Raw genomic sequence first — 25,321 nt, forward strand, 5'->3', positions numbered from 1 at the left:
TCAATCCTCAAACAGCCTGCTCAGTAAACGCCTCTCTCTACTGTACATTCAAAGTGTCTTGAATGCAACATTGCACGTGCTTTTGAGTACCGGTAGCATATTGTAAAATCTAGGATTCAGTATTGTGTCTGTGTAATCTAAAATAAAAGTCACATTATCTCTGCTTGACCCAGAGCATGCTATTTGTGGTCAAGTTCACAATCAGTGAATAGCTAAAAAAAACAAGATGTACTGATACGAGCATTATTAAATGGATGGTTGTGGTTGTTCCCAATAAAACGGCGAGCCGCAGTGGTCTGTGACCTTGAGTGACTTTGCATTAAAATTAGTTTAATTAGAGAGCCATTATAAGGAGAAGTGTGACTGAAAAATGTATATGGGGAAAAAGCTGTAACAGCAAAGATACTTCTCTAAGTCTAACTTTTATAAAAGTAAAACACTTAAAAGTGTTTAAATTCTTCTTCATCTTATTATCAGTAATATTATTAACAATAATTTTATTGATGATGATCATAAAGATAGTGTGCAGTACGTGATGTTCTTCCTTTTTATCATGATGACTTCTGAAAATTATTCTAATTTGGGGGCGTTACCAAGGCAGGTAGGCAGGTATGTAGGTAGGCAGGTAGGTGTGGTTAGGGTTTTAAATAGTCATGCTTTACACAGCAACCCAGAGTTTGTGTTTCTGTCCCGATTAAAACGCTGCCGGTTACCAGCTGCTCATACTGTGCAAGGATGGCAATGGTAAAGGGACTCCTCTTCAGACAGGTATGTTCACATCATATTTGGATGTTCTGCACTTGTTTAAAACGATCTGTCCTGAAAAAAGATATTGTTCAAAATTGTTGAGTTTAGATTAACCAGTTTACATAATGGTGGAAGATGTGTTTATATGTTCTACTAAAGTGGAAGTAGGAGTGCAGAAAACAAAATATAAAAAGTTTGTTTGTCTAAAAAGCAATAGCATCACTATAAAGTACCTTAAGTGAAAGAAAACCTGCTCAAATTACCCACTTCAGAGATGCATATCATATTGTTAATATGTTTGATATTTTAAGTTGATGAAAGAACAAATCTGAATTACTTGATGCTCTGCATCTTAATCTAAAATAGAAATTATTTGTTGATTAATAATTTATATCCCTGCCATATAACTAATGCTAATAGCTTCTGAATAAATGTGGTGGAGTACAAAGTGCAATACTTTATTTCAAGCTTCGTATGAAAATGTCTCTCTTTGGCTACCGTAGACACACAAAGCACACGTTATCTATAAACACAAGTGAGGAGAAATGATAATAATGTAACCTTTACTACCGCTCCCATTTACTGTTAGTTATTGCTGTTTGCTGCTTTGTGCTTCCCCTCCAACATTTAGCTGTTTGAGTCTGAGAGCTCCACATATACCTACCTGCTGGCAGACGCAGACACCAAGGAGGCTGTCATCATTGATCCTGTGCTGGAGACCATTGACAGGGACCTGAAATTCGTAAGCGAACTTGGACTCAAACTGACAGTGGCAGGTAACTACATAAATTAACACAGAATCCCATCTTTCTCAGCCTGTAAATACAAATTAGGAGCAGCATAAATATTTTACCTGGTTCAGAAATGATTGTTTATTTCTGACCCGAAAACGTTGTTAAGTGTAGGTAATGCTATTTGTATGAAAGGACTCCTGCTAGTGTAATACATATATCTTTCCGAATTGGAAATACACTTACCAGCCACTTCATTGGATACACCTATTTAATACACATATTTAAAAACAGTGCATTTACGCATGTAGACATCATTAAGATATCCTCCTGAAGTTCAGTCCAAGCATCAGAAAAGAGGAAAGGTGATTCAAAGAAACTTGACGCATATGGGCTTCGGCAGCAGACGAGCACACTGTGTGCCAGTCCTGTCAGCTAAGAACATAAACCAAGACTATAATTTGCACCAAAATTGGACAATGGAAAACTGGAACAAACCTTGCTGTGGCATTTGAGTGTTTAGTTCAGGATTCGGCATAAACGACATGAATCAAACGACCTATTATTATTATTATTATGAAAAGACCTGTTATTAAAAGTTCAGGCTGCTGGTGATGGTGGTATAGTAGTGTGGGTGATATTTTCTTGACACACTTTCGGCCCGTTACTACCAACTAAGCATCGTTTATACCCCACAGCCTACCTGAGTTACTGATGTCGATCTTTTTGTGATCACAGTGTACCTATTTTCTGATGGCTGCTTCAATCACCATAATAACGCAAGTCACAAAGTCTGGTTTCTGTACTCAAATGGCCTCCAGAGTCACACAGCCTTAATTCAATAGACTGTGGTGAAAGGGAGATTAGCGTCATGGATGTGTAGCTGACAAATCTGCAGTAACAGTGGGATGTTGTCATGCCTACATGCTACATGGACCAAAATCTCTAACACTTAGTTGAATCTGTGTGACGAGGAATCAAAGGTGTTCTGAAAAGGAAAAAAGTGTCCAACCCCCTACTCGCTAAACTGATTGGAGGGTGTACCACAAGTCTCAATTATATTCCAGCTTTATATTGACCTACATTATCTTTATTTTGCTGATAGTTAACACCCACTGCCATGCAGACCACATAACAAGCACAGGACCAATGAAGAAAAGAGTACCTGGACTGAAGAGTGCCATTTCCAAACTTAGTGGCGCATCTGCTGATATCCACTTAACAGAGGGAGACAAGATCCCCTTTGGAAGACACGTAAGAAGAAAAAAACATTATTTGTTCGCAATATCGTGTGCGTACAGTTATTTTGTAAATACCTAAAACCTTTTGTTGCATTTGCTTGATAAAACCTATTTAATTATCATGCCTTGACATTCTTCTTTTCCTTCCTTTAGTGCCTGATTGTGAGAGAGACACCAGGACACACTGATGGGTGTATAACGCTGGTAACTGGGGATCAGACTATGGCTTTCACTGGTGATGCTCTCCTCATTAGAGGCTGTGGCAGGACAGACTTCCAGCAGGGTACACATACTCTTTTGGCTTTGTGCTTGTGTTTTTGTTCATTTTGCGTTTCTATGATTTTTATTCTTGTTGGAAAAGGGGGGAGTACAGTATCAGTTTTCCTTTGCAGTTGTCTAATCTTTGCCTTATTTTCTTAAGGTTGTGCCAAAAGGCTTTACAAGTCAGTCCATGAGAAGATCTTCACCCTGCCTGATGAGTGCCTCCTCTACCCAGCACATGACTACTTAGGTTGGCTGAAAACACATCCCCAAATATTTATACATGTTACAAAGTCACTGAAGGGAATGGTTTATATAGTACTATTGTGTAGCAGTATGCATTACATCATATATAAAAGCATAGCAAAATTAAATTCATTAGTTTTCTGCTGACAGGAGTCGGTACAGGTGCTCTGCAATCTGTATAGTATGTTCTGTTTTTAGGTTTTTACAGGGCAGTTGTTGTGCGCCAGCTCCATTTTTTCTAGCTCTGAAATGGACTGGAAACATGTCCAGGGTGTAGCATCTGGCTGATACACTGGTCTCCATCTGTTTTGTGTTTCAGGTCGGATGGCTTCGTCAGTCGGCGAGGAGCGCAAGTTTAATCCACGCCTAACAAAGACCATGGAGGAGTTTGCAGATATCATGAACAACCTGAACCTGCCCAATCCCAAAAAAATGGGTAAGAAAAAAATAAACTATCATATTTACAGTTCTGCAACCAACTATGTTTTCCAGTAAAAAGCACTATTTTTATTTTTTATTTTTTTTTGCAGCAACTGCAGTGCCTGCTAATCTGGTTTGTGGACTGCAAGACTAAATGTGTAGACTGAATGTGCTCCACAAGAGGATAATAATGAAAACACATAATTGTAATAATTGTAGAGTAATTAACATTTGCATCTCTATTTTGTGGGACATTAGTCAAAATGTTTACTATAAAGTGATTTTTAATGATTCTGTATGGTATATATATAAGGTATATACTTGAATTGCTATTTCAATACATTTTAAATGTATCTATGTAAGAAAAAGTTTCTTGAATGTAAGCAAATTTTTCAGATGATTTGTTATGAATTACTTATGAGCAGGAAAGTTCATATACGAACATTCTCCTCAAGGTTAGGTTAGTAATCATGAAAGCTTCTGTGCAGGAAAAGGCTTTTTTGCATAGCAGGACATAAAAGCTTACTATAAAAACTTTGTAACTTGGTTTAGATTCTGTTAAATAAATAATGACACTGAATCAGTCGTGTTGTGTTGATCATCTGAGGTTATATTTCATCTACTTTCATGAACTGTTAGAGATCAGATAATTATAATGTGATATGTAAAAGCTTAGAATTGAAAGGTGGTGTACTTTTTCATGTATTTCAGTTGGATTCCAATCATTAAGTAATTTAGGAAAAAAAACTATATTAATGTTATTTTTTAGTTACTATCATTTTGTTTTTCATAGCAACCGTTCCCCACAGATATGTGGTGATGCCACACTTTCTCAGTTTAATGCTCATGATGGCTCATCCAATGGGTGTGTGTGAAGGAGTTTTAAAACAAAGTTGTTATTGTGTAAATGGCACCACATTTTATAGACCTTTAAAATAAAATCACATAAATATTAAAATCAGCCTTCAACAAATGTTTTAGAGTCTCTTTCATGCAAACTTGCTGATAGGCACACATATCTACAATACTAAAAGAAAACGACTCTCTTGGACTTTCTGGATTTAATGAACTATTCCGTGGCTACCTTACTGGTTCCTGTTATGACTACTATTGTGTCTATACTATTAACAGGGTCTGTTAAAGTCTTTTAAAATAAAATCCATTTAATTATTATTATTAATATTATTTCAGGGCAGCACGGTGGCACGGTGGTTAGCACTGTTGCCGCACAGCAAGAGGTCCTGAGTTCAATTCAGTTTGCATGTTCTCCCCGTGTTTGCGTGGGTTCTCTCCGGGTACTCCGGCTTCCCCCCGCCGTCCCGCCCCTCTCCTTCCTGTGCAGCTGGCAGCAGCCGCACCTCGTAAATGGAGGGCACCTCGTCGCAAATGGGCAATGCAAGACCGATCGGTGCCCATGCAATCCCCAAAATGCGCTGACATAATGTCGGGGCAGCGTGGGTGCGAGCAACTTTTTTTTGCCGATGCTATGATGCCGCCCCCACCACGCTTCCGCCCTGGGCAATGGCCCATGTCGCCCATATCGAAACCAGCCAATGTTAGGGAAGTAGGTAAGTAGGTAGGTGGGTGTGGTCACTGATCCACGATTGTTGTTGGGTGTGGCTTGTTGACATTCCTGGGACGACTCAGGACAAATGCAGGGGACTCGAATTAGGAAACAAAACAGATGCGTCTGTCCCGGTTGAAGCACTGTTTTTCAGACGCTACGGGTTACCAGCAGATCGCACTGAGCCAGGATGGCAAAGACGGAAGGGCTCCTCTTCAGACAGGTAGTCTGTCGGCATATTTTGATGGCTTGCTCCTGTTTGTTTACAACCATACGTGGTAACGAAGAGGCAAGAGTACTTGTAGTTTTTTTGTACCACCGGTTGTGGGAAGTGAGCTCGGTAGCTTTAGCCGTTAGCATCTTGTTTTCTGTCTATGAAGTTCCTTTCTGCATTAGTTCCTTTAAAGTTCAGGTGGGTTTTTGTGCTCAGCTGTCTATCCAAACAAATTTTGGATTTTCAGACTCTTGTGTGGTGTCCTGCATCCTGATAAAAGTGGTATTACAAGGAAATGACGGCTGAGCAAAAGTCCCAAAAGTTTTGAAGTTTCTTTTTCATAATTGCTAAACGAAATGCGTTAGATGTACTTAAATAAAAGTAGCGCAGCTACAGTGTAAAGTATACATGAGATATATAAATCACTTAATGACCCCTTTAAAAACCACATTTACTATTGCTTTATGTTACTGTTTCTGGTCCTGCTTTGAAGCAGTGTGATCTGAATGACTTTATAAACCGCTTTTAATCTGTAGTAAGTGACAAAAATTAGTAGCAGGTTTATGATTCATATAGCTACACTATTACTACTACCTATATCTGCAAAACAGCAAAGTATGTGTCTTCAAAAAAGTAGCTTTGCATGGGAATGCTTAATGAAGTATACCTCATGTGCATGCATCACGTGATGAAAATTGCTGTGTTACATGACCCTACATTTTTTTCATTCTAATATTTGAAACCAGCTGATAAATTGATCACATGCCATCTTTAAAAAAAGGCATTTCAAGAAAGAAAACTCCTGCTTGTTTAACAATTGTTCAAGTTGTTGTGTGATATGCCCAGACACATCACAATGAGGAAGTATATCAGTAAGTGATTCTGTCGCCAACTGCAATTTCCTTTTGAGGTGGTCATAAACGCAGAATTAATGGGTAACTTGGTAAATGTTTAAGAAGTAAACATTTTGCATTGATTACTGAGATACTCACCAGACCCTATACGGAGGCCTGCTTGTTGAACAAACACAAATATCTAATTGGCTAATCACATGGCAGCAGCTCAGTGCATTTAGGTATGTAGATCGTCAAGATGACCTGCTTAAGTTAAAACCGAGCATTAAAATGTGGAAGAAAGGTGATTTAAGTGTCTTTAAATGTGGCAGACAAGCTTATGTGAAAGTTACAGAAACGGCTGATTTAAATGGATTGCCCTACAAAACCATCGATTAAAAGAATTTGTTAAACACCACAGCCTGCCTGAGTTATGTTGCTGATCATTATCCATCCATCTTTGACGACAGCATACCCATACTTGGATGGTTGCCTTCAGCAGGATAACGCTGCATGTCACAAAGTTCATATCATCTTAAACTGGTTTCTTGAACATGAAAATCAGCTTACTGTACTCAGGTAAACTCCATAGTCACCAGATGTCAATGCAGTAGAGCACCTTTGGGATAGGAGATTCGAATCTCAGATGTGCAGCCAACAAATCTGCAGTAATTATGTGATGATATCATGTCAGTGTGGTGCAATATATCTCTAACACCTTACTGAGTCTATGCCAGAAAGGATTCAGGCAGTTTTTAAGCCAAAAGGGGGTGTTACTAGCAAGATATACCTAATAAAGTGACTGTTGACTGTAGTTCATACCGTGATCTGTTCTGTCTCTTATTATCTTTTGTTGTGTCAGACACACCCTGTCTAAGTATGGTGAGGACACGATATTTACTGTGCCTTTCCTGTTATTATTTATTGCTGAATCACACCTGTGCTTTGTTCACTGTTCTGTTTTCTTTTTCATTTAGCTGTTTGAGTCAGAGAGCAGCACGTACACCTACCTGCTTGCAGACACGAACACCAAGGAGGCTGTCATCATTGATCCTGTGCTGGAGACCATTGACCGGGACCTGAAGCTCATAAAGGAACTTGGACTCAGTCTAACAGTGGCAGGTATCTACCTTCCCAGGGTAGAGTTAAACGATAAATTATGACAGTTGTATGAAATGTTTGTCCTATCTTCTCCATGTTGTAAATACATTTACATTAGGGGCAACATAAATGTAATATTAGACTAATCTGTATGGCAGTGAGCAAGAAATAACTGTGTGTCCGTTCCTTGCCCCGTGACCGTTGTTTAGTGTAGACAATAGCAGACAAGGCTGCGGGGATATGTCTAAAAATAATAATTAAAAAAGGCCGAATTTAAAGCATACACTGACTGGACAGTTTATTAGATACACATTGCTAGTACTATGTCTGAATCCTTTTAGCTTTCAGAACTGCCTTAATTCTTCATGGGATAGATTCAACAAGGTGCTGAAAACATACCTCAGAGATGTTAATCTGTATTTACATGATAAGATCACGCAGTTGCTGCAGATTTGTCAGCGGTACATCCATGATCTCCACCACATCTTCCACATAACTTGCTTGTAATGAGTGGTGGACAAGCCCATGTGACACGATCAACCGTATTGCATTCAAAGTCACCTAAATCACCTTTGGTCGTCACTGTGATGCTCAGTCTGAATTCCAGTAAGTTGGCTTGAATATGCCTAGATATCGAAACACATTAATTTTCTGCCATGTGATTGGCTGCTTGGGTATTAGCGATAACGAGCGATGAAACCAGTGTGCTTAATAAACTGGACATTGACTGTCTCGCCTATATACACATTGCATAAGTTTATACCAAGAATCAATATTAAATCTTTCAATTGGTGATAAATGCAGTGATTTTTCTGGTAGTTAACACCCACTGCCACGCAGACCACATAACAAGCACTGGCCTGATGAAGCAAAGAGTGGCTGGACTGAAGAGTGCCATCTCCAAGTTCAGTGGTGCCACTGCTGACATCCACTTAACAGAGGGAGACAATATCCCCTTTGGAAGACACGTAAGAAGAAAACCACTCTTTGTTTATAATAGTGTTTGTAGGTGTTGTATACAGTTGCTTGATAAAACTGATTTGACATGCTTTGATTTGATACCTGTTTGGTTTTGTTTGCTTGATAAAACTGATTTAACATGACACTTGTCTTTTCTCTTCTTTAGTCTCTGACTGTGAAAGAGACACCAGGACACACTGATGGGTGTATAACCCTGGTAACTGGGGATCAGAGCATGGCTTTCACTGGTGACGCTCTCCTCATTAGAGGCTGTGGAAGGACAGACTTCCAGCAGGGTATGCATGCACTCTTTTGTGGTTCTTCTAAATGAACACAAGGGGGCAGTGTTTCATATGTTTTCCATTGCAATTGTCTGATTTATAGCTATTCTTCTAAAGGTTGTGCCAAAAAGCTCTACCATTCAGTCCATGAGAAGATCTTCACCCTGCCTGATGAGTGCCTCATCTACCCAGCACATGATTACTTAGGTTGGCTAAAAACACACATTCACACGCAAATGTTTGTAAATGTGTATTGCGTATCTTAAGAGTCACTGATGTGAATAATTTCGAACAGCACAGATTTGAAGCTCAGCCACATCGGCCATTAGTTTCCCACTCATAGGAACTGGTACAGATGTAGTATATATATTGTTTTTACAGTGCATGTGTTGTGTGTCAGAAGCATGTTGTTTCTTTGTAAATATTTTAATTGTTCAGATTTAACATCTGGCAGAATTTAGAACTACAAAAACTAAAACTGTCATGCTGGTCTGCATCTAATTTTGCATTTTAGGTCAGACGGTTTCTACAGTGGGCGAGGAGCGCAAGTATAACCCACGCTTGACTAAGAGCATGGAGGAGTTTGTGGAGATCATGAACAACCTGAACCTCCCTAAGCCTAAAAAAATAGGTATGAAAGACAGTGGCATCAGGATTTCAGCCAACAACCACCTCTGTCTGCTAGTAAACACAATTCTTAAGTCATGTCCTAAAGAAGATGGTTTTGCACTGGTTTGGCTACATCAAATGTCACATTTACTAAAAACACATTTTCCATCTACTTTTGCAGATATTTCAGTGCCTGCTAATCTAGTTTGTGGAGTGCACAGCATTTGAATGGATGAAAAAGGCTTCTACTAAAGTCCTGAGCACCACCACAAAATGATTGATATTTACATTTTAATCGAAATTGCTTATCTCAGAGTGCTCTATTGTGGTTCCCTGTGTAAATGTAAAAGTTAATTTTTGAACTGTTGTGATCATTTTTTGTTAAGCTACTTACAGTATATTTAAAAATTTATATTTATATTTATTTTAGCTGTTTATGAATGCATTTTAAAAACGGTAATAGTATACTTTGTTAATGGTGTAAAGTTGTTTACATTTTTATGTAAGTAGTTCATTCAGCTGTGTTATTGTGAATTGGGAAGGAAATTTATGAGCAGGAAAACTGGGGTAGGAATGTTCCATTCAAGGTTTGATTTAGTATTCATGAATGCTTAACTGGGACAAATGAGTTCTTCCACATGGCCTTTTCAGTGGTTCCGGTCTCCCCTAGCCAAGGATACGCAGGCATGCACACACACTCTTTCAGTCTTGTGTAGGCAATGGCTTTTTTGCATAGCAGGGAACTAAAACTACACTATTTGCATTCACAATCAATAAAGGCAAGTTTTCCTTGCACAATGTGCCATTGCAATCTGTTTGTGATCTCATAAGTTCCTTTAGATGTCCAACAGGAATTTGATTTTTTTTAATGTTTCTTATGATCAAAGGAAGGTACAAAAAAGTGAGCTCATGCCAGGATTCAGAACTGCTTCCAGATTTTCCAATGACTGTGCAAGCTGTTCTCATAGTTAACAGATCATCAGCCCGCAAGACAGGTTTGTTTGGGCGTGCTGCCCTCTGACTCAGTCACAGAAACTTCTACATGTGGGAGTTAGCTGTGTGATCATCTGAGGATTGATCCTGAGCCTCTGGGGGCCTGAGTCAAAATGTTTGTTTTCAAGTGCCCGCACTTGTTTGAGGAACTTCCACAATTAACAGATTATTTGTAAAGATGAATCATTATTGTTGATACATCTGGCATTTCTAAGTGGTTTGGCACTTTTAATCTCCAGTAGTCTGAAAAACATACGAATGCTCCATACTCAAAGACCGTCATTAAACAAAACAGAGTTCAAGATAAATGAAAATTGTGTTCTACTGTATTTGTATTCTCAAATAGCCTGCTAAAAAAAGACACAACCATCCTGGTAAAATGAACAATTGGAATCTACCATGTTTCCCAAGTCTCTTGTATACAACATTATACATGCTTTGAGTAGCATTATGGAAAATTTAGTCACATCTGCAGGGAATAATAGTCAAAATGTATGTCTGACCATTTTTAAATACCTCTACATTATGTAAGTGCAATTAAATCACATGAATAGCCCTTAAACTTTTCTTAATAATACAACAATAATATCCCAAAGAGCACTATTTCTAGTCCAGCATGATTCTGCAGAGCCGTCTGTTTACAAAGAGATAACCTAAACAAGATGCACTGATATAGAATTATGAAGCATGTGTGATGTTTAAGGTTGTGCCATCAATCCAGATTAAATGCTATAGTAGCCTGTTACTAACACAGTAAAAACTATCTGATGAGTTGAACCAGAGACATATAGAGGTATAAGAAGAGGAGACATGGCACTCAAGTTAAATCTAAAAGAAGTTAAACTGCCACTTTTGTATAGTTTTCATGGTGATTAATGACATTAAGATGAATTTAAACCAGTGCTTCAAAATAAGCATCCAGGTAAGTTACTAAAAGTTCTTTGGTTTTACACAGTGAATTGCACAGGTCTAAAACATGAGGACAACAGTGCACTCCTATCAGCAGGAAACTGAAAAATCTAAACAGCAAATGGATTATTATTTATTAGGGGTGCAACAATACTGCCTCAACGCTAGCCGAAATTGAACCTCCCCCACCCTCATTCAGATCTGGCCTTTGGGACTATCTTGGTTTTCATGTGAAGCATGACCCTGATGGTAAGCGCGTCATGGACAAAAGCAAAACAGTATATCGGATGTGCCACGCAATGCGCAATTGGTGGGAAGTAGTGCGTTAGCGCAGTTAGCTTGTTAACGTGTTGCCGTCCAGCCCCACGCACGGGGCGATCCGCGGTAACTTGTTAACGGAGATTTGCTGCGTTATGGCGTTAACGTCATTTCAACGAGATTAACGCTGACAGCACTAGTGGGAACACAAAGAATATGACTGCACATTTACACCGACATCATCCTAGTGCAAAGACAAGTGGAAGCAGACAAAAACAACAAGCACGCATGTTACAAACTTTACCGAGTCATTTAGACAGCCGTTAGCACATGATTCTCCTTATGGGGACCTGATATGTTTAATATGCTGCTGAGAATATAGCCCAGAAGAAGCGTATAGTATAGCTTTTATTTTGGAAAGACCCATTTCTCTGTAATAAACTCTTTTCCAAAGATGAGTGATTTCTTGATCAGATAGATTTCTTTTTTTTGTTATTTTGTTGTTTCAGCAACATTAAATTTAAAAACTGTACTTTTGAGTTAAAATATATTTTTAATTTTAATAAATGACAAATTGAAAAGGCATGAACATTTTTTTGTATCAAAAAAATATCGAACCGTGACACCAAAGTATCGAACTGAACCGTGATTTTTGTGTATCGTTGCAGTCCGATTATTTATAGAACAATTTTCTGATTTTACTAAGCAAACAAATACTTGTTAATGAAACAGTACTGGAATAGTGAGTTCTATCTAATGATAAGAGTCCAATATGGTCCTGTTACACTATACTGGTCTGACGTATATTGGATCCAATTCCTACTGATGTTCCTACTAATATTAAAGGAAAACATGTAAGTTACAGAAAACTTTGCTTTTGCTGGGTGTTGCTTTATTTCATGCAAGTTAACACTGTTAAGCACCATCTAGCAGCTGTCTCTGTCTGCCTTCCAGACAAACAGCATTATTATTATTCCACCTCACCTCGTATACTCGCTGACAGACACCTGCATTGTTCTTTATTCAAAGCAGGAGGTGTATGTGACTATTGTTGCCATCAGGCTGAAGATATGTTACTTTGCAACGTAAAATGTTGTCTTTGCTCTTTTACTGCTAGGAATCAATGTGCCAGCTGTCCTTTCACCCACTCTTTCTCACCCATCTGCCAGCCAGTGTCTTTTTTTAACCGCTCCCTCTCAATCCACTTACACTATGTCACTATTAACCTGCTGCCCATTCTTTCTCACACAGCCACATGTCACTGGAAAGAATCTATTACACTATCGGCTCATTCACAAGAAGATGTGTAAAGAGGCCAGTCAGGGTGATAAAGCCCTCAGAGTGAAGGGAGTGGATTTTGCCTCTGGGAAAAGTCACTATTTAACATGCGGAAGTAAATTTGTGGTCCAGAGTTCAGTGTGCTATTTTATGTTCTATAAGTAACTAGAGTTTTAGCATTTTCTGCTCACCAAGTAGCATACTGAATCACAGTAACATGTCAGAGATTTAATATTTCATGGTATTTCAGTCTCTACAAGGATGAGTAGAAATCTGCCAGAAAGCAGACATAGATATGCTCTTACAGTACTACATATGTTTTTGCATATGCACAGTGATTTAGGTCAATGGGTTATTTTTTGTAGCACAAGCTTAAGTTTCTGAGCCTTTGTGTCTTGATGGTCATCATTTGTATATGTATGACTATTTTCAGGAACCTTTTTAGGAATTTAAAGTGTGAACATGTAGTTTTAAACTGTTTATGTGTTAGTGTTTTATGATTCCTGTGTTCCACACACCCCAAAATCTGGTGAACATATTGGCATCCCAAGGCCCCTGTTTTTAATCAACTTTAATAAAAGAATAACTTTTACGAGATCATGTAGAACCCTGTGGTCTGTTGACATGCTTCTGATGACACTTTATGGAGGTTTTATGTCTTTGTTCTATATTATAACAAAACGAAGCCTTCCTTTCCTACCCTGCAAGGGTAGGCTACCAAAATGTAGAGATGACCAGAGACCCCTCCTTATGATTTGGGTTTAAATAATTTGATTAATTTTTTGGAAATATGTATCAAATGAAGCAAAATTACTTAGCTATCATACCCCATGAAGTATCTATTATCTGTGTGCAGGTTCAAGAAAGTCTCAAAACAATAATGGAAAAGCAATCTGTTTATTCGTGTACATGCACATAAACTGCCACTTTTATTTTTCATTACATTAAGCACAACTTTGAGACTAATGTACTTAAGTATGAAATGTCTTGCCTGCTGCAGTGGTCTAGTGTCACCCTGGCAACCAAGAAAATAAACCTTTCAAAAGAAAAAACTGCAACTGTTGCATTTTTACCCAAACCACGACCTCTTTTCTGAACCTAACCAAGTATCACAAGATCATACCGAGGTTTTTAAATGTACAAAACCCAACCATGTAGTTTTATTAAGAGGGTGTAAAAAATCTTTTCAAAAGGGGAAATTCTTCACCCTGTATACCTGGACACCATAGATATTAAACTTGTGTTCAGTTAAATTAAACTATGGGGGTCAAGTTTGGACAACTTTTGTTCAGAAGCACAAATTATTAGATTAAACTGGCTGTTTCATGAATTTGGTGACAAATTTGGACAAATCTGTCACAAAATTAGGCCCCCCCTAGGGAGTTAATCCGACCATGCTTCTCAGAACTAAATTGGAGCCTGTGCAGTTGTTTCAGCCTCTTCTGTATCAGTATATTATTATATTATTCCCACAGGAGCATGTCATCAAATGTATTTAAGTAGTCTCTTCGCAGAGTATGGCAGCATGCCCAGATCACTCCACAATGAGAAAACCCGGTCAGTTCCCAGAATAGAAATCCCATTTCAGTGCCAGACTTGAACGAAACTCTCCCTGAGGTCTCCACAGCGCAGAAACCGGGTGTGAGGTCTGTCGAGAAAAAAGGTATGCATACTGGTTTGTGACTACCGCTAGCCTTAACACTTTAATTAGTCGGCATCCGCCTTCTCTGTCGTCGCCCTCCTCCGCGTGCTTTCACCTGTTGGTGCCGACAAACCGCTCGCGCTCATCTGTCATTATTTTTCTTTTTGCTGGGAAGGGACTGAATCAAACCAGGTGAGGATTAAACACCAGAAAAAATGCGATAAAGTGAGCGTCGGTTTAACAGAGACAGCAGCTGGCGAGGTCAAAGTAACGCTGACAGTACCTGAAAGTGAAACAGCGTTCAAAAAAAGTTTACTGAAGTGACTCTTCGCTGTTTTTTTCCCCCCTCTCGTGTTTTCCCTTCTGACTTAGTCCGGCTTTGTCACTATGCTATGACTCGTCAGAGGACCCGCATGTCTTGCTGAAGTTGGACCACGTTTATCAGGTAAGAGCCGTATTTTTGTTTTTGAATCGGTTTTGTTGTTTAGCAGCAAGTCAGCAGACCTCTCCAGCACACAGTTTTTGCTCTTGGCAGAGAGCCTTAAGCAGGCTGTGTTTAAACCTCAATCTTGACATTACTGTGCTGTTACCAACTTACCAGCGACCATCTCTAGAGTATATAATCTCTCCACTCAGAACAAAAGAGAAATTAACACAGTTTCCTCAAAGCAAAACTGTCCTCTTGCTTGAAACCTGGGCTGCGTTAATAAAATGATAGTGTTTCGTAATGTTTCATCCCACGCTTTGACTCACGTCTTATCTTTAAAAATATCCAAAGCAATGTCCTCTGAGATAAATTTCACAGAGTTTATATAAATTTCCCCTTTTTGTTTACAACGACCCGGGGATACCTCCCCTTTTATCGTTCCATCAGCACTCAAAGTAAACAGTGGGTGGGAGAGCGGGCTGAGGTGGGATTGTGAGGATTTGTTGTCTGGAGTCTTCTGCCTTTGGCTTTTACTCCCCAGTCTCAATCACACATGTTTTGTCTGAATGCACATTTGACAAATCTGTGTCTGAGCCCAGTGTCCCGGGTAGTCATTAAAGGATAACTCCTTGCATCACAGTTCCCACAGGTTTACTCAGACCAAAGTACTGCTGTGAATACAGTTGAACTTGCCTTGATGCCAGGAACTGAAGCACAGTAGCAGATAAATCACAAGGGCCTTGAGAGATTTTCTCACATTATACCTTAATGCCTGCATTTGCTTTATACTTTGACTTTCTAATGTGTGGGTCTTATTTAAGGCAACAGTTAGATGGCTGTGTGGCTAAGAGAAAGCGTGCTTTCTGTTTGTGATATACAGTATTTTAGTTTGAGTGCAGCTGTGAACTTGCGACAAAGCTCAGGTGTTACTAGTAACGTCTTCTAATACACTGTGTGACAGTGATCACAAAATCAGGATTTTGAAAATGAGGATTCTTGCCATCATGACACGTGGGTTTCAAAATCCAAAATCTGTTTTTTTAAAGTCTGGCTAAAAGAAATGTAACATGACAATCATAATTTCATCAGTTTCTGCAGTAAAGTTTTAGTCTTACGAACACTCTAAAAACCGAGAAGAGTGGAAAATCCACATTTTGTTGGACACATGAGTTTTACTTTCCTTTTGTTTACTTATTGTAAATTACCAAAGCTTAGAACCAACTGATTGCCCAACTAACGGTTGCAGCACTACATTGAAGATGATGCATCAATATATTTTTCAACTTTTTATAATGTGCTCTCTCCTTCTCCTGATTTCAGCTGTTGTGTTTCAGTAAACAGAGGTTGACTTGTTGAAACTATCTTTAAGTGAGAAGAATAATGTTGACCTCTGAATAATATCCTGATTTAAAATAATTCACCATGTTTCTGCTCAGTTAGGGCTCATTACAAGCAGAAAAAACCCATATGAAAGTTCAGAAAACAAAACAATATTGGCTAAAAAAGCTAAATGGAAAGTTCATAATCTTGTCTGTTTATTTCTTATATTAGATAGATTCCTTTATTGTTTAGAGAGCTTATATTAGATATCTTTTATCCCTCAAACACAGTATTTGAAGTACTCGCAACAATACTTTGTCATAGTGTTGGCACTGGATTAAAGCATTTAAAATTGAGCCCATACTTGGCTACAGAAACCACTTATCTGTTTGTTCTACTTTGTTTTTTTCTGATCTCGAAGCCAAGTTCTGAAGAAGAGCCTTGCATTTTCATTCTCTAGGATGCCTCGCACAATCTGGAAAGTACGAATGACAACTGAAACTAATTTTAAAAAAGCTTCATCTTGTCAAGTTCCCATTGCCATCACTAAAAAATATCTAAACCTGACATTAGCTGGTCAAGAAATTTTCCACTGGAATGTGTAAACAACAGTGGTTCTGCAGTGAGATTTCCAGTAACAGTTGCTTTTCCCAGTTTTTTTTTTCTTCTCTAGTCAGCCCATTTTTCATAAGTGAAATACATAATTCAGATGCAGAAGTCTATGTTGTTGTTGTTTTTAGCTGCATCACTGCTTTTGTTATATGCGTTGCCAACCCAGGTGTCAGGCAGGATAGACCGCTCCACACTTAACAGCTGGGTGACGGCCAGGACTGCTTTCACCTGCTCTTCCTGCTCAGAAACTTGTGTGGCGATGACAGCTTTCGGGTCCTCTGTGCTGAGCCAGCAGGAGCCATATGCAGCAGATCCAGAGATTGCTGCAGTCATCCACAGGATTCACTCTGTTAAATTTCAGTAGGCTTTTGGCCCAAATGTCCACAAATACTTTTTCCTCTGCTTCATGAAGGCTAATGAGTGTGCATAAACATTTAAAATGTGCATTGCACACATATAAAGCAGTACCTATTGCACTCTGGCTGAAGCCAGCACTGGAACACTAAACAAAAGATTTTCCAACCAAAATTCATTCTTCTAAAATGAGACCATCACTTTAAGTGTTTTTTTTTGTTGTTGTTTTTTCCTTTGCTGCGAGCCAGAGAGTGTAGCAGGGCCAGTGCGAGTAAGTGGTAAAAAGTGGGACTTCTGTGCTTACATTTTTGACAATAAAATAGGAAATTTATTTTTGTTCTCTGGAAACCTTCTATGAATAAGATAGTGATGTAATGATGTCAGGCTTGCCATTGAGCAGAACCCTATAAGGTCTGGTGATTTGGACTGTGTGATCGAAGCCACAGCCTGTAATTGTGGCTAATAAAAAGAATATGTGACTTGTCCTAATAGGTCGCAAGGCTTAATGGCTGGTTTTGATGTTTTTCCTTCGAAAGATGAGAGACAGCAACTAACTGGAGAAGCCTTTTATGATGGCCATTGAACATGCACTTCTGATTTGTGTCATGCCAATGTACAAGACGCTACCATGCAGTGTAAAGTCACAGTGTATGTATATTTTGGAAAGCCAAACTGATTTTATAACTTACAGATCCTTTAAATGGACAGAATTAATGATGTTTTTGAGTTTAAATTTTAAAAGTATTGCTTCTTCTTAATTGTTCTGCTCTAAAAACTTGCACAGGTAGGTGTTTTGATCATACCCAGTTTAGTATATAAAATCCTATAAATTCCCTACAGTTGTTGTTTGCCTGGGCAAATATTAACTGCTGAAAATCAAACTGTCACTGTATAAGCTGGGTCAGCTCCTACTCATTCAAAAGGATCTGGCTTCTCAGTTTTTTTTAATTGTGTCTGTAAAATTAGTTTGAAGCTGATGCACTTTTATCGCTCAGACCTGCATTGTTATACTATTATGAATGAACTGAGTGAGTTCACCTCTAAGCCTTCCTCGTGTGGATTAATTTGGCATTGTAAGCTACCCTGCTCTATACGAGGCACTTTAGCTCACATGCTGCTCTATACTATAGTTCTCCTGCATTGAACACACAGTGACAGGCTGTAATCAGCATTCACACCCACACAGGGCATGCCATGGTCAGAGCTCTTTTGTCCTGAACAGCTAGTGGAATATTGCTCTTGTCAGTGTTGACTTTATGGTTTTGTGCACACTGTGGTTATCCCCATACTTTTCGTTAGCCACTTACTAATGAGGGGTCCGGATGAGGACAAGGTCATTTTGGAGTGTTATTGGAATGAATTGTAAACCTGTCACAGGCAGCTCTGAGTTTAGAGTCAAAATGAACAAATGGTTTTCCTCCACACTATGTACTGTATTCAGTTCCTTAGAACCATCAAAAAGGAATCAAACTCCTATTACCTCTGTGCTCCGTGTTCCTCCTGCAGTTGATGGATGCACAGCTTTTGTGCTGTTCCTGGCCAGACTCCATAGGCTAAGGCCTGACAACCACTCCCCTGCAAGCACCCACCCTTGAACCAAGTCCATGAAGCTCTGGGGTGGAGCAATGATAACCCTATGGCAGGCCGATTAGTAGTTGACCTTGACTACTTCTTCCTAAGGTTGTTTTTTTTTTCCCCCCCCTGAATGCCTCTTAGTCTGGGCACACCTAAGACCAATTTAGACCTTACTGGGGGGCAAATTGCCCCAGAAAACATAGCTCCTGGGATCAAGCAAGTACGCCAACCCCTCCCCCACGATAAGATGGCAATTAACGGATGGAGCTTAATCATTAGGAAAGGGTAAAGTTGCTACTACTCCATGTCAAAAGGAGCTAGTTGAGGTAATTCAAACATCTGACTTGGATGCCTGCTGGACACCTCCTATATGTGGTGTTTTGGGCATGTGTCTGTTCCAGGCAGAAGGCCCTGGAACAGACACAGACATAATCTCTCCACACAAGATATGGTGGGGTAATTATGTGTCTCAGCATGCTTGGGAATGCCTCAGTGTACCCTAGAATGAGTTAAAGGAGGTGGCTGCTTATACACCTGAACCCCGATAAGGAGGAGAGGGAGGAATAGCGTCATTCAGTTTCTTTTCAATTGTTACATTCAGTTTTAACCATAAAGCTCCACTTCATAATGACAGTCACTTAGGGCACTTTACATGTCAGATAAATCTTACATTATTATTATGGAGAGAAATCCAGCAAACCTACTAAATATGATCCAAAGCTGAAACAGAAAACATACAAGCCAGTCATTTTGTTGCACTGACACATGCACATAGTAGAAGGTCTTACTGACAGACATAGCTCTTCCTGTTTTATTAAGCTGTTGGTATTACAGTTCTTAAAGGTTCAGTTTATGTCGTGACTCTGATTGAGCCAATAATAAAGTAGCACATGTGTGTAAAATGTGTGTATACGTAGTGAACGTGTAACTTCCAAGGGGAGGTGTGGGGATCTTTTCAGTCCCTGTTTTGGTGGTGGGGTTGGGAGGATCCCTTTACAGGAAGAAATCTTGAGCAGAACCCTGGGTGGCCTCCAGTCTCGGCTGAATTGAAGAATAAGCAAAAGAAAAAATATTCCAGTTTCAGGAACAGATTATTTGAATTTAGATAAGGTTAGCTTTTGTTTGTTAAACCAGTGGGTCAGAGGCATACATTTTATTCTTCAATTTACACGTCACGTGGAGCATTATTGATTTCAACATTATATAATATCAACTTTGACTCATTTACAGTTTGATTAAAACAGCACTTATGACATCATCAGGTTACCTTGGCTCCGGCTTTCAGACTTAATGAGAAACTCCACAGATTGTTACAAGCAAAGTCTCCTACAACTCACTGGGAGTGCTTCTGCATACACAGACAAGTTGTATAAAAGCTTTTGTGGCTCCAGAGGGAGCTGTGCAAAGTCTGATAAATATCTTCAAGTAATGTGCTGTGAGTCAGCATTGGTTGGGATTGAAGGAGTGCAGGATTGGAAAGGTGTGAGCTCACCAGTTTTCCGTGACCTCCTTATCTCCGCTTAAGTCTTGTAGCTCAAGGCTGTGTTAGCTGCTTCCAGCATACAGGAGCACACACATACCAAAACTGCTATAAGTTCTTGAAATTACAGGCAGTGGCAGCAAATGAAATGTTCCAGAAAAAATCCAATTTGCTGGTTAGTCATGAATCGGGACACAAACCCACATACTGACTCACTTCTGTTTGGATAAGCTGGGATCAAACGAAGTGAGAAGCATCACAGTAAAAGAGCAAGATAAAACTTTTCTGAAGTGAACACACATGCTGTGTGAGATAAAGTGACACGAGTAGCATTTTTCTCATGTCTGCTTGATATGTTGTCGAACAGGCATAACCCCTTCACACTGTTTGTGTTGTGGTGAATCAGATATTGGCTATAAATGATCTGTGACTGATACTTTGCACCGATAGAAGTTAACGTATATGATCAGGCCGATTTCTGAGGGTTACGTTTTTGTTTTTGCTCTGGGGATTCCTTACATAACACGCACGCACACACACACTCACACATACACACACGATCCCACTTGATCCTGAACTGCATCTCCGGTCATTCTCTCTTTCTCTGGCATCTTATTCTCCAGAGGCGCTCCCCTCCCCGTAATCAAGTCCAATTATTTTGGGCACAAAACTCTGCTTTGTTCTTTGATCTGCCTTTCAGGCAGAGCTTTGCTCCCCCTTTTTTTTACTGTCTCGCTCCATCTTGTTTCATTAGTGTTTCTTTTGCCTTTTTGATTGTTTTATTTACACAAACCACCGTGTTAATATGGAGGCCTGGACTTTACTCCTGTATGTCTTGGCTCTAGCATTGATAGGGTATCTTGCTGGACTTTAGTTAGAGGTCAAACACTTGCACTAATGTTTGTTTGGATTATTATGTAATTCACTGTGACGCTCTCCCTGTCCTGTTTTCCCTGAAATTGACAGCTTTCACTGAATATCAGAGGATCAGAGAGCGAGGACCCAACTTTTTACACATTAACTTTCTCTCTTTGTGTGTTACTGTAATTGCCCGAACTATGATACAAAGCATACTGTCTTAATTCTTTTTGCTTGCATTTTTACTCCTGTTTACTCCTATTTAGTGGCCAAATAATTTATGTAGTCCAGTCTAATATAGGATACATATTTCTTTTATGGTGCCTCTAATGTTCAGGGTTTTGTTTTGTTTTTTTTACATTTCATCAATCTGGGGCCTGTTCTTCGTACCGCGCTAAGTGAGTTAGCTGGATGAGATTGTTGACGATTTCGCGTGATCCTGGATCGTTCGGTTCCCCGAAGCCCATCCGGGACTTGCTGTCATAGCAACAGAGCCGTAAGCGTAAACCTGCTGGGGAGCAGGTTTACTTTATGTAAACAGGATTAGATCGCGGCCACGCAGGTATGTCCGCGTCATTCATACGAAAGCAACAGCGATATTCCACCACTGTTTCACCATAAATAAATAACATCAATGTAACTAAAGATAATGCAGCACTTGATCCTTTTATTGATTTCATACAGATACATACAGGTCATTCCCTAAAAAAGGGAAATGTACTATTAACATTCTATTACATGTATGTGATTATTACAGATGTAATTCATATTTCAGAGTAGTAATTGTAAATTACTTCGTGTAATCAAGATGAGAGACCACGGCTATAAAAGCGAAGGTGGATTTGGGAAGTCTGTCGCAGTCATATCCTGTCCGTTTACGCGAGCAACCCATTGCGGAAGGTGCAAGATTGATAAGGAGAGTCCTCAGAATTCAGCGTATATTGCGGGACAGACAGGATCCTTTAGCTCAGCGCGACAGTGTGCTCATAGAGAGATATCGATTTTCCCGTGAGGGTATTATTCACTTAACCAACTTGTTGACGAGGGGGTGCAGGACCACCACCTGTCTTTTTTTTTTTGCTCTGCCCTTTTCTTGGTTGCTGTTATGAACAAACAAACAGAGTATTCCAGGGTCTCTTTCCAAGAGACGACAAGCAATATAAGTGATAAATATTACCATTCTGTAGAATATTCTTATATTTCACTTTTACTTGTTCCCATGTTCTAGTGGGTCCTGTTGTGGCTCTAATGTGAAAGGGGATATAATATAACATATTATAATATAATATAATGTAATATAATATTGGATAATATGGTGTGATATGATAAATCTACCCTACCGCCTACTGGTGTTGGCCAGAGGGGCCGATGGCGCAATATGGCAGCCTGGCTTCTGTCAGTCTGCCCCAGGGCAGCTGTGGCTACAACCGTAGCTGCCTCCACCAGTGTGTGAATGTGAGAGTGAATGAATAGTGGCATTGTAATGCGCTTTGGGTGCCTTGAAAAGCGCTATATCAATCCACTCCATTATTATTGTTATTATTGAATTACTTACGAGTTTGATTTGTCAGCAACTTTCTGCCAGCCCTCTCTCCTTGCTTTTGCAGCCTTTGCAGTGTTCCCTTGCGTTTTAATTAAACTCTGAAACTCCTGAAATCCCTCACTCAAGAGTTCTTGCTCTGCTGCCGAAAAATACCGAGCGCGCTCCTTCGACATTTTCGCCGACCAATCAAAGGGTTGCCGATCAATGTTTCTACTATCGATGCGTAGCCCCTGTTGGGCCACCCAGTGATCTCACATTACTTCATCCAGCTATACTAATCGTCAACAACAGGTGTGTTCGGGGAACCGGAATAGCGAGCTCAGAGTTAGCGCGATGATTTGGTCTTGGATGTTTCATTTGATCTTGGATGTAGTAAGCGACGTACGAAGCACAGGGCCCAGGTCTTGAATGAGGTGTTGTGCAAGACTCATTATGGTGATAGGTGCTTGTAGGTATTCTAGGCTGATACGTATGTTTAAAGCAACAATTTGAACAAAATCTAAAACTAATATGTTTTTAAATTATTATTATATTTCTGTTATTTAATACTGTACCATTTCAGGAAATGTTTAAAATAACTTGTGTGTTAAATTGTTTTAGCTCGTCACAACAGCTAATTGTCAGCCACTGACACCAGCATATTCCGCCTGATTTGATTACAGACCAGTGTCAGCCAAAAAAGATATGTCGGTGGATCTTTGGGTGTTTGTAATACTCTTGCCCACCCTTGTCCTGGGGTTATCAGGACATAGTTATCCTGTCCTGACAAATGCTGAATCACTATCTTAATAGATGACTTCATTAGTGAATAAACTGTTTAATTATTCAATATTGTTACATAAAATTAATTAGAAATGTTTGTGTAATCAAGCATATGCACATAATTGCCTTTATTGTGATCTCGGGTGACTTCAACCATGTATCACTGGACAATACACTACCAACATTCAAACAATATGTGGACTGTCCCACCAGGGGAGAGAAAACTTTAGACTTACTGTATGCTAACGTCAAGGATGCATACAGCTCCTCCTCCCTCCCCCCACTTGGTAGGTCAGATCATAACCTGATTCACCTCACCCCCCGCTATGTGCCAATTGTGAGGAGGGAACCTGTGACCACCAGGACTGTTAGGTGGTGGTCAGAGGAGGCAATAGCGGAACTACAGGGCTGTTTCGAGGTGACCGACTGGGAAACACTCTGTGAGCCTCACGCCGAGGACATCAATGGGCTTACTGAGTGTATCACAGACTACATAACTTTCTGCACCGACTCCATTGTTCCAGCTCAGACTGTTCATTGTTACCCAAATAACAAGCCGTGGGTGACTAAGGACATCAAAGCCCTCCTCAACAACAAGAAGAGGGCTTTCAGAGGGGGCAACAAAGAGGAGGTGAGGAAGATCCAGGTGTTACTAAAGGACAAGATCAGAGAGGCTAAGGACAATTACAGGAGGAAGCTGGAGTGGAAACTCCAGCAGAACAGCATGAGAGAGGTGTGGAGGGGCATGAAGACCATCACTGGATTTAGGCCAACCAACAGCAGGGGAGCTGAGGGAGGTGAGAATAGAGCCGACGAGTTGAATCTGTTTTTCAATAGATTCGACACCACAGTGTCTGCTCCCACCCCCACAACCTCACCTGCAGTCAGCCTGGAATCCAGAGCCACACCACTGTGCCAGCCTCTCTCTTCACATGTTGCCTCCTGTGAGATTCCTGACACCCCTCCCGCACCCATCACCTTCACTCAATACCAGGTTGAGATGCAAATGAGGAGACTTCACTCAGGCAAGTCTGCTGGACCAGACGGAGTGAGTCCCCTTGTCCTCAAGACCTGTGCCCCCCAGCTGTGTGGAGTCTTTCATAAACTGTTTATGCTGAGTCTGAGTCTGCAGAGGGTCCCGGTGATGTGGAAGACATCATGCCTCGTCCCTGTACCAAAGACGCCTCGTCCCAGTGGCCCCCAGGATTACAGGCCCGTGGCACTGACCTCCCACATCATGAAGACCCTGGAAAGGCTCATCCTGGACCAGCTGCGACCCATAGTAAGACCACATCTGGATCCCCTTCAGTTCGCTTATCAGCCTCGTCTCGGAACAGAGGACGCCATCATCTACCTGCTCAATCGTGTCTACACCCATCTGGACCAGCCGGCGAGCACTGTGAGGGTCATGTTTTTTGACTTTTCCAGTGCTTTCAACACCATCAGGCCGACCCTCCTGGGTGATAAGTTAGCAGCGATGCAGGTGGATGCTTCTCTGGTGTCCTGGATTGTTGATTACCTGACAGGAAGACCACAATATGTACGTCTCCCACAGTGTGTGTCTGACAAGGTGATTAGCAACACAGGGGCACCACAGGGGACTGTCCTCTCCCCCTTCCTCTTCACCCTCTACACCACAGACTTCAGCCACTGCACAGAGACCTGCCATCTTCAGAAGTTTTCTGATGACTCTGCGGTGGTTGGATGCATCAGCAGGGATGATGAGACAGAGTACCGGGCTGTGGTCGACTCCTTTGTCACGTGGTGTGAGCAGAATCATCTGCAGCTCAACGTGGCAAAGACCAAGGAACTGATCGTGGACTTCAGGAAGACCAGGAAACACTTGACCCCTGTTTCAATCCAGGGGGTCAGTGTTGACATTGTGGAGGACTATAAATACCTTGGAGTACACATTGATAATAAACTGGACTGGGCTAAAAACACCACAGCACTTTACAGGAAGGGCCAGAGTCGTCTCTATTTTTTGAGGCGACTGAGGTCCTTCAACATCTGCCAGAAAATGCTGAGGATTTTCTATGAGTCTGTTGTGGCCAGTGCGATCCTCTATGCTGTTGCATGCTGGGGGAGCAGGCTGAGGGTCG

The 25,321-nt window shown here is 40.4% G+C and overlaps 3 protein-coding genes across 11 annotated transcripts in view; all 3 read left to right on the top strand.

Moving 5' to 3' along the window:
• The first annotated feature begins 677 nt into the window (after positions 1-677).
• LOC146659506 (persulfide dioxygenase ETHE1, mitochondrial-like) lies at positions 678-4,129 on the top strand. The gene is made up of 7 exons (XM_085423598.1): positions 678-768; positions 1,379-1,523; positions 2,584-2,732; positions 2,873-3,002; positions 3,141-3,230; positions 3,546-3,662; positions 3,757-4,129. The coding sequence occupies exons 1-7, from the start codon at positions 736-738 to the stop codon at positions 3,798-3,800; spliced, it is 708 nt and encodes a 235-aa protein (XP_085279724.1). The 5' UTR covers positions 678-735; the 3' UTR covers positions 3,801-4,129.
• A 1,095-nt stretch (positions 4,130-5,224) lies between these two features.
• LOC146659507 (persulfide dioxygenase ETHE1, mitochondrial-like) lies at positions 5,225-10,006 on the top strand. Of its 3 annotated transcripts, none has more exons than XR_014913804.1 (7): positions 5,225-5,433; positions 7,235-7,379; positions 8,163-8,326; positions 8,485-8,614; positions 8,703-8,806; positions 9,114-9,230; positions 9,390-9,408. XR_014913804.1 is itself a non-coding variant. In XM_085423596.1 (7 exons), the coding sequence occupies exons 1-7, from the start codon at positions 5,401-5,403 to the stop codon at positions 9,434-9,436; spliced, it is 726 nt and encodes a 241-aa protein (XP_085279722.1). In that variant the 5' UTR covers positions 5,231-5,400; the 3' UTR covers positions 9,437-10,006. The 3 variants fall into 3 exon arrangements, 2 of the variants coding, with proteins under 2 accessions (XP_085279722.1, XP_085279723.1); XM_085423596.1 differs by having other exon boundaries at positions 5,231-5,433; positions 8,717-8,806; positions 9,390-10,006; XM_085423597.1 differs by having other exon boundaries at positions 5,234-5,433; positions 8,178-8,326; positions 8,717-8,806; positions 9,390-10,006.
• Positions 10,007-14,275: 4,269 nt separating this feature from the next.
• Positions 14,276-25,321, top strand: part of phldb3 (pleckstrin homology-like domain, family B, member 3) — a 29,090-nt gene continuing 18,044 nt past the window's right edge. For 3 of the 7 annotated variants that reach the window (XM_085423577.1, XM_085423583.1, XM_085423579.1), the window contains exons 1-2: positions 14,282-14,480; positions 14,661-14,733. The gene's annotated coding sequence lies outside the window, so the exon portion shown is untranslated. The other 4 variants (XM_085423580.1, XM_085423581.1, XM_085423585.1 and 1 more) reach the window with 4 other exon arrangements.

This window comes from Rhamphochromis longiceps, linkage group LG11 (assembly GCF_057381845.1).
Source record: "Rhamphochromis longiceps isolate RC_006_pf linkage group LG11, R_longiceps_female_GT1.1, whole genome shotgun sequence".
Classification (NCBI taxonomy): domain Eukaryota; kingdom Metazoa; phylum Chordata; class Actinopteri; order Cichliformes; family Cichlidae; genus Rhamphochromis; species Rhamphochromis longiceps.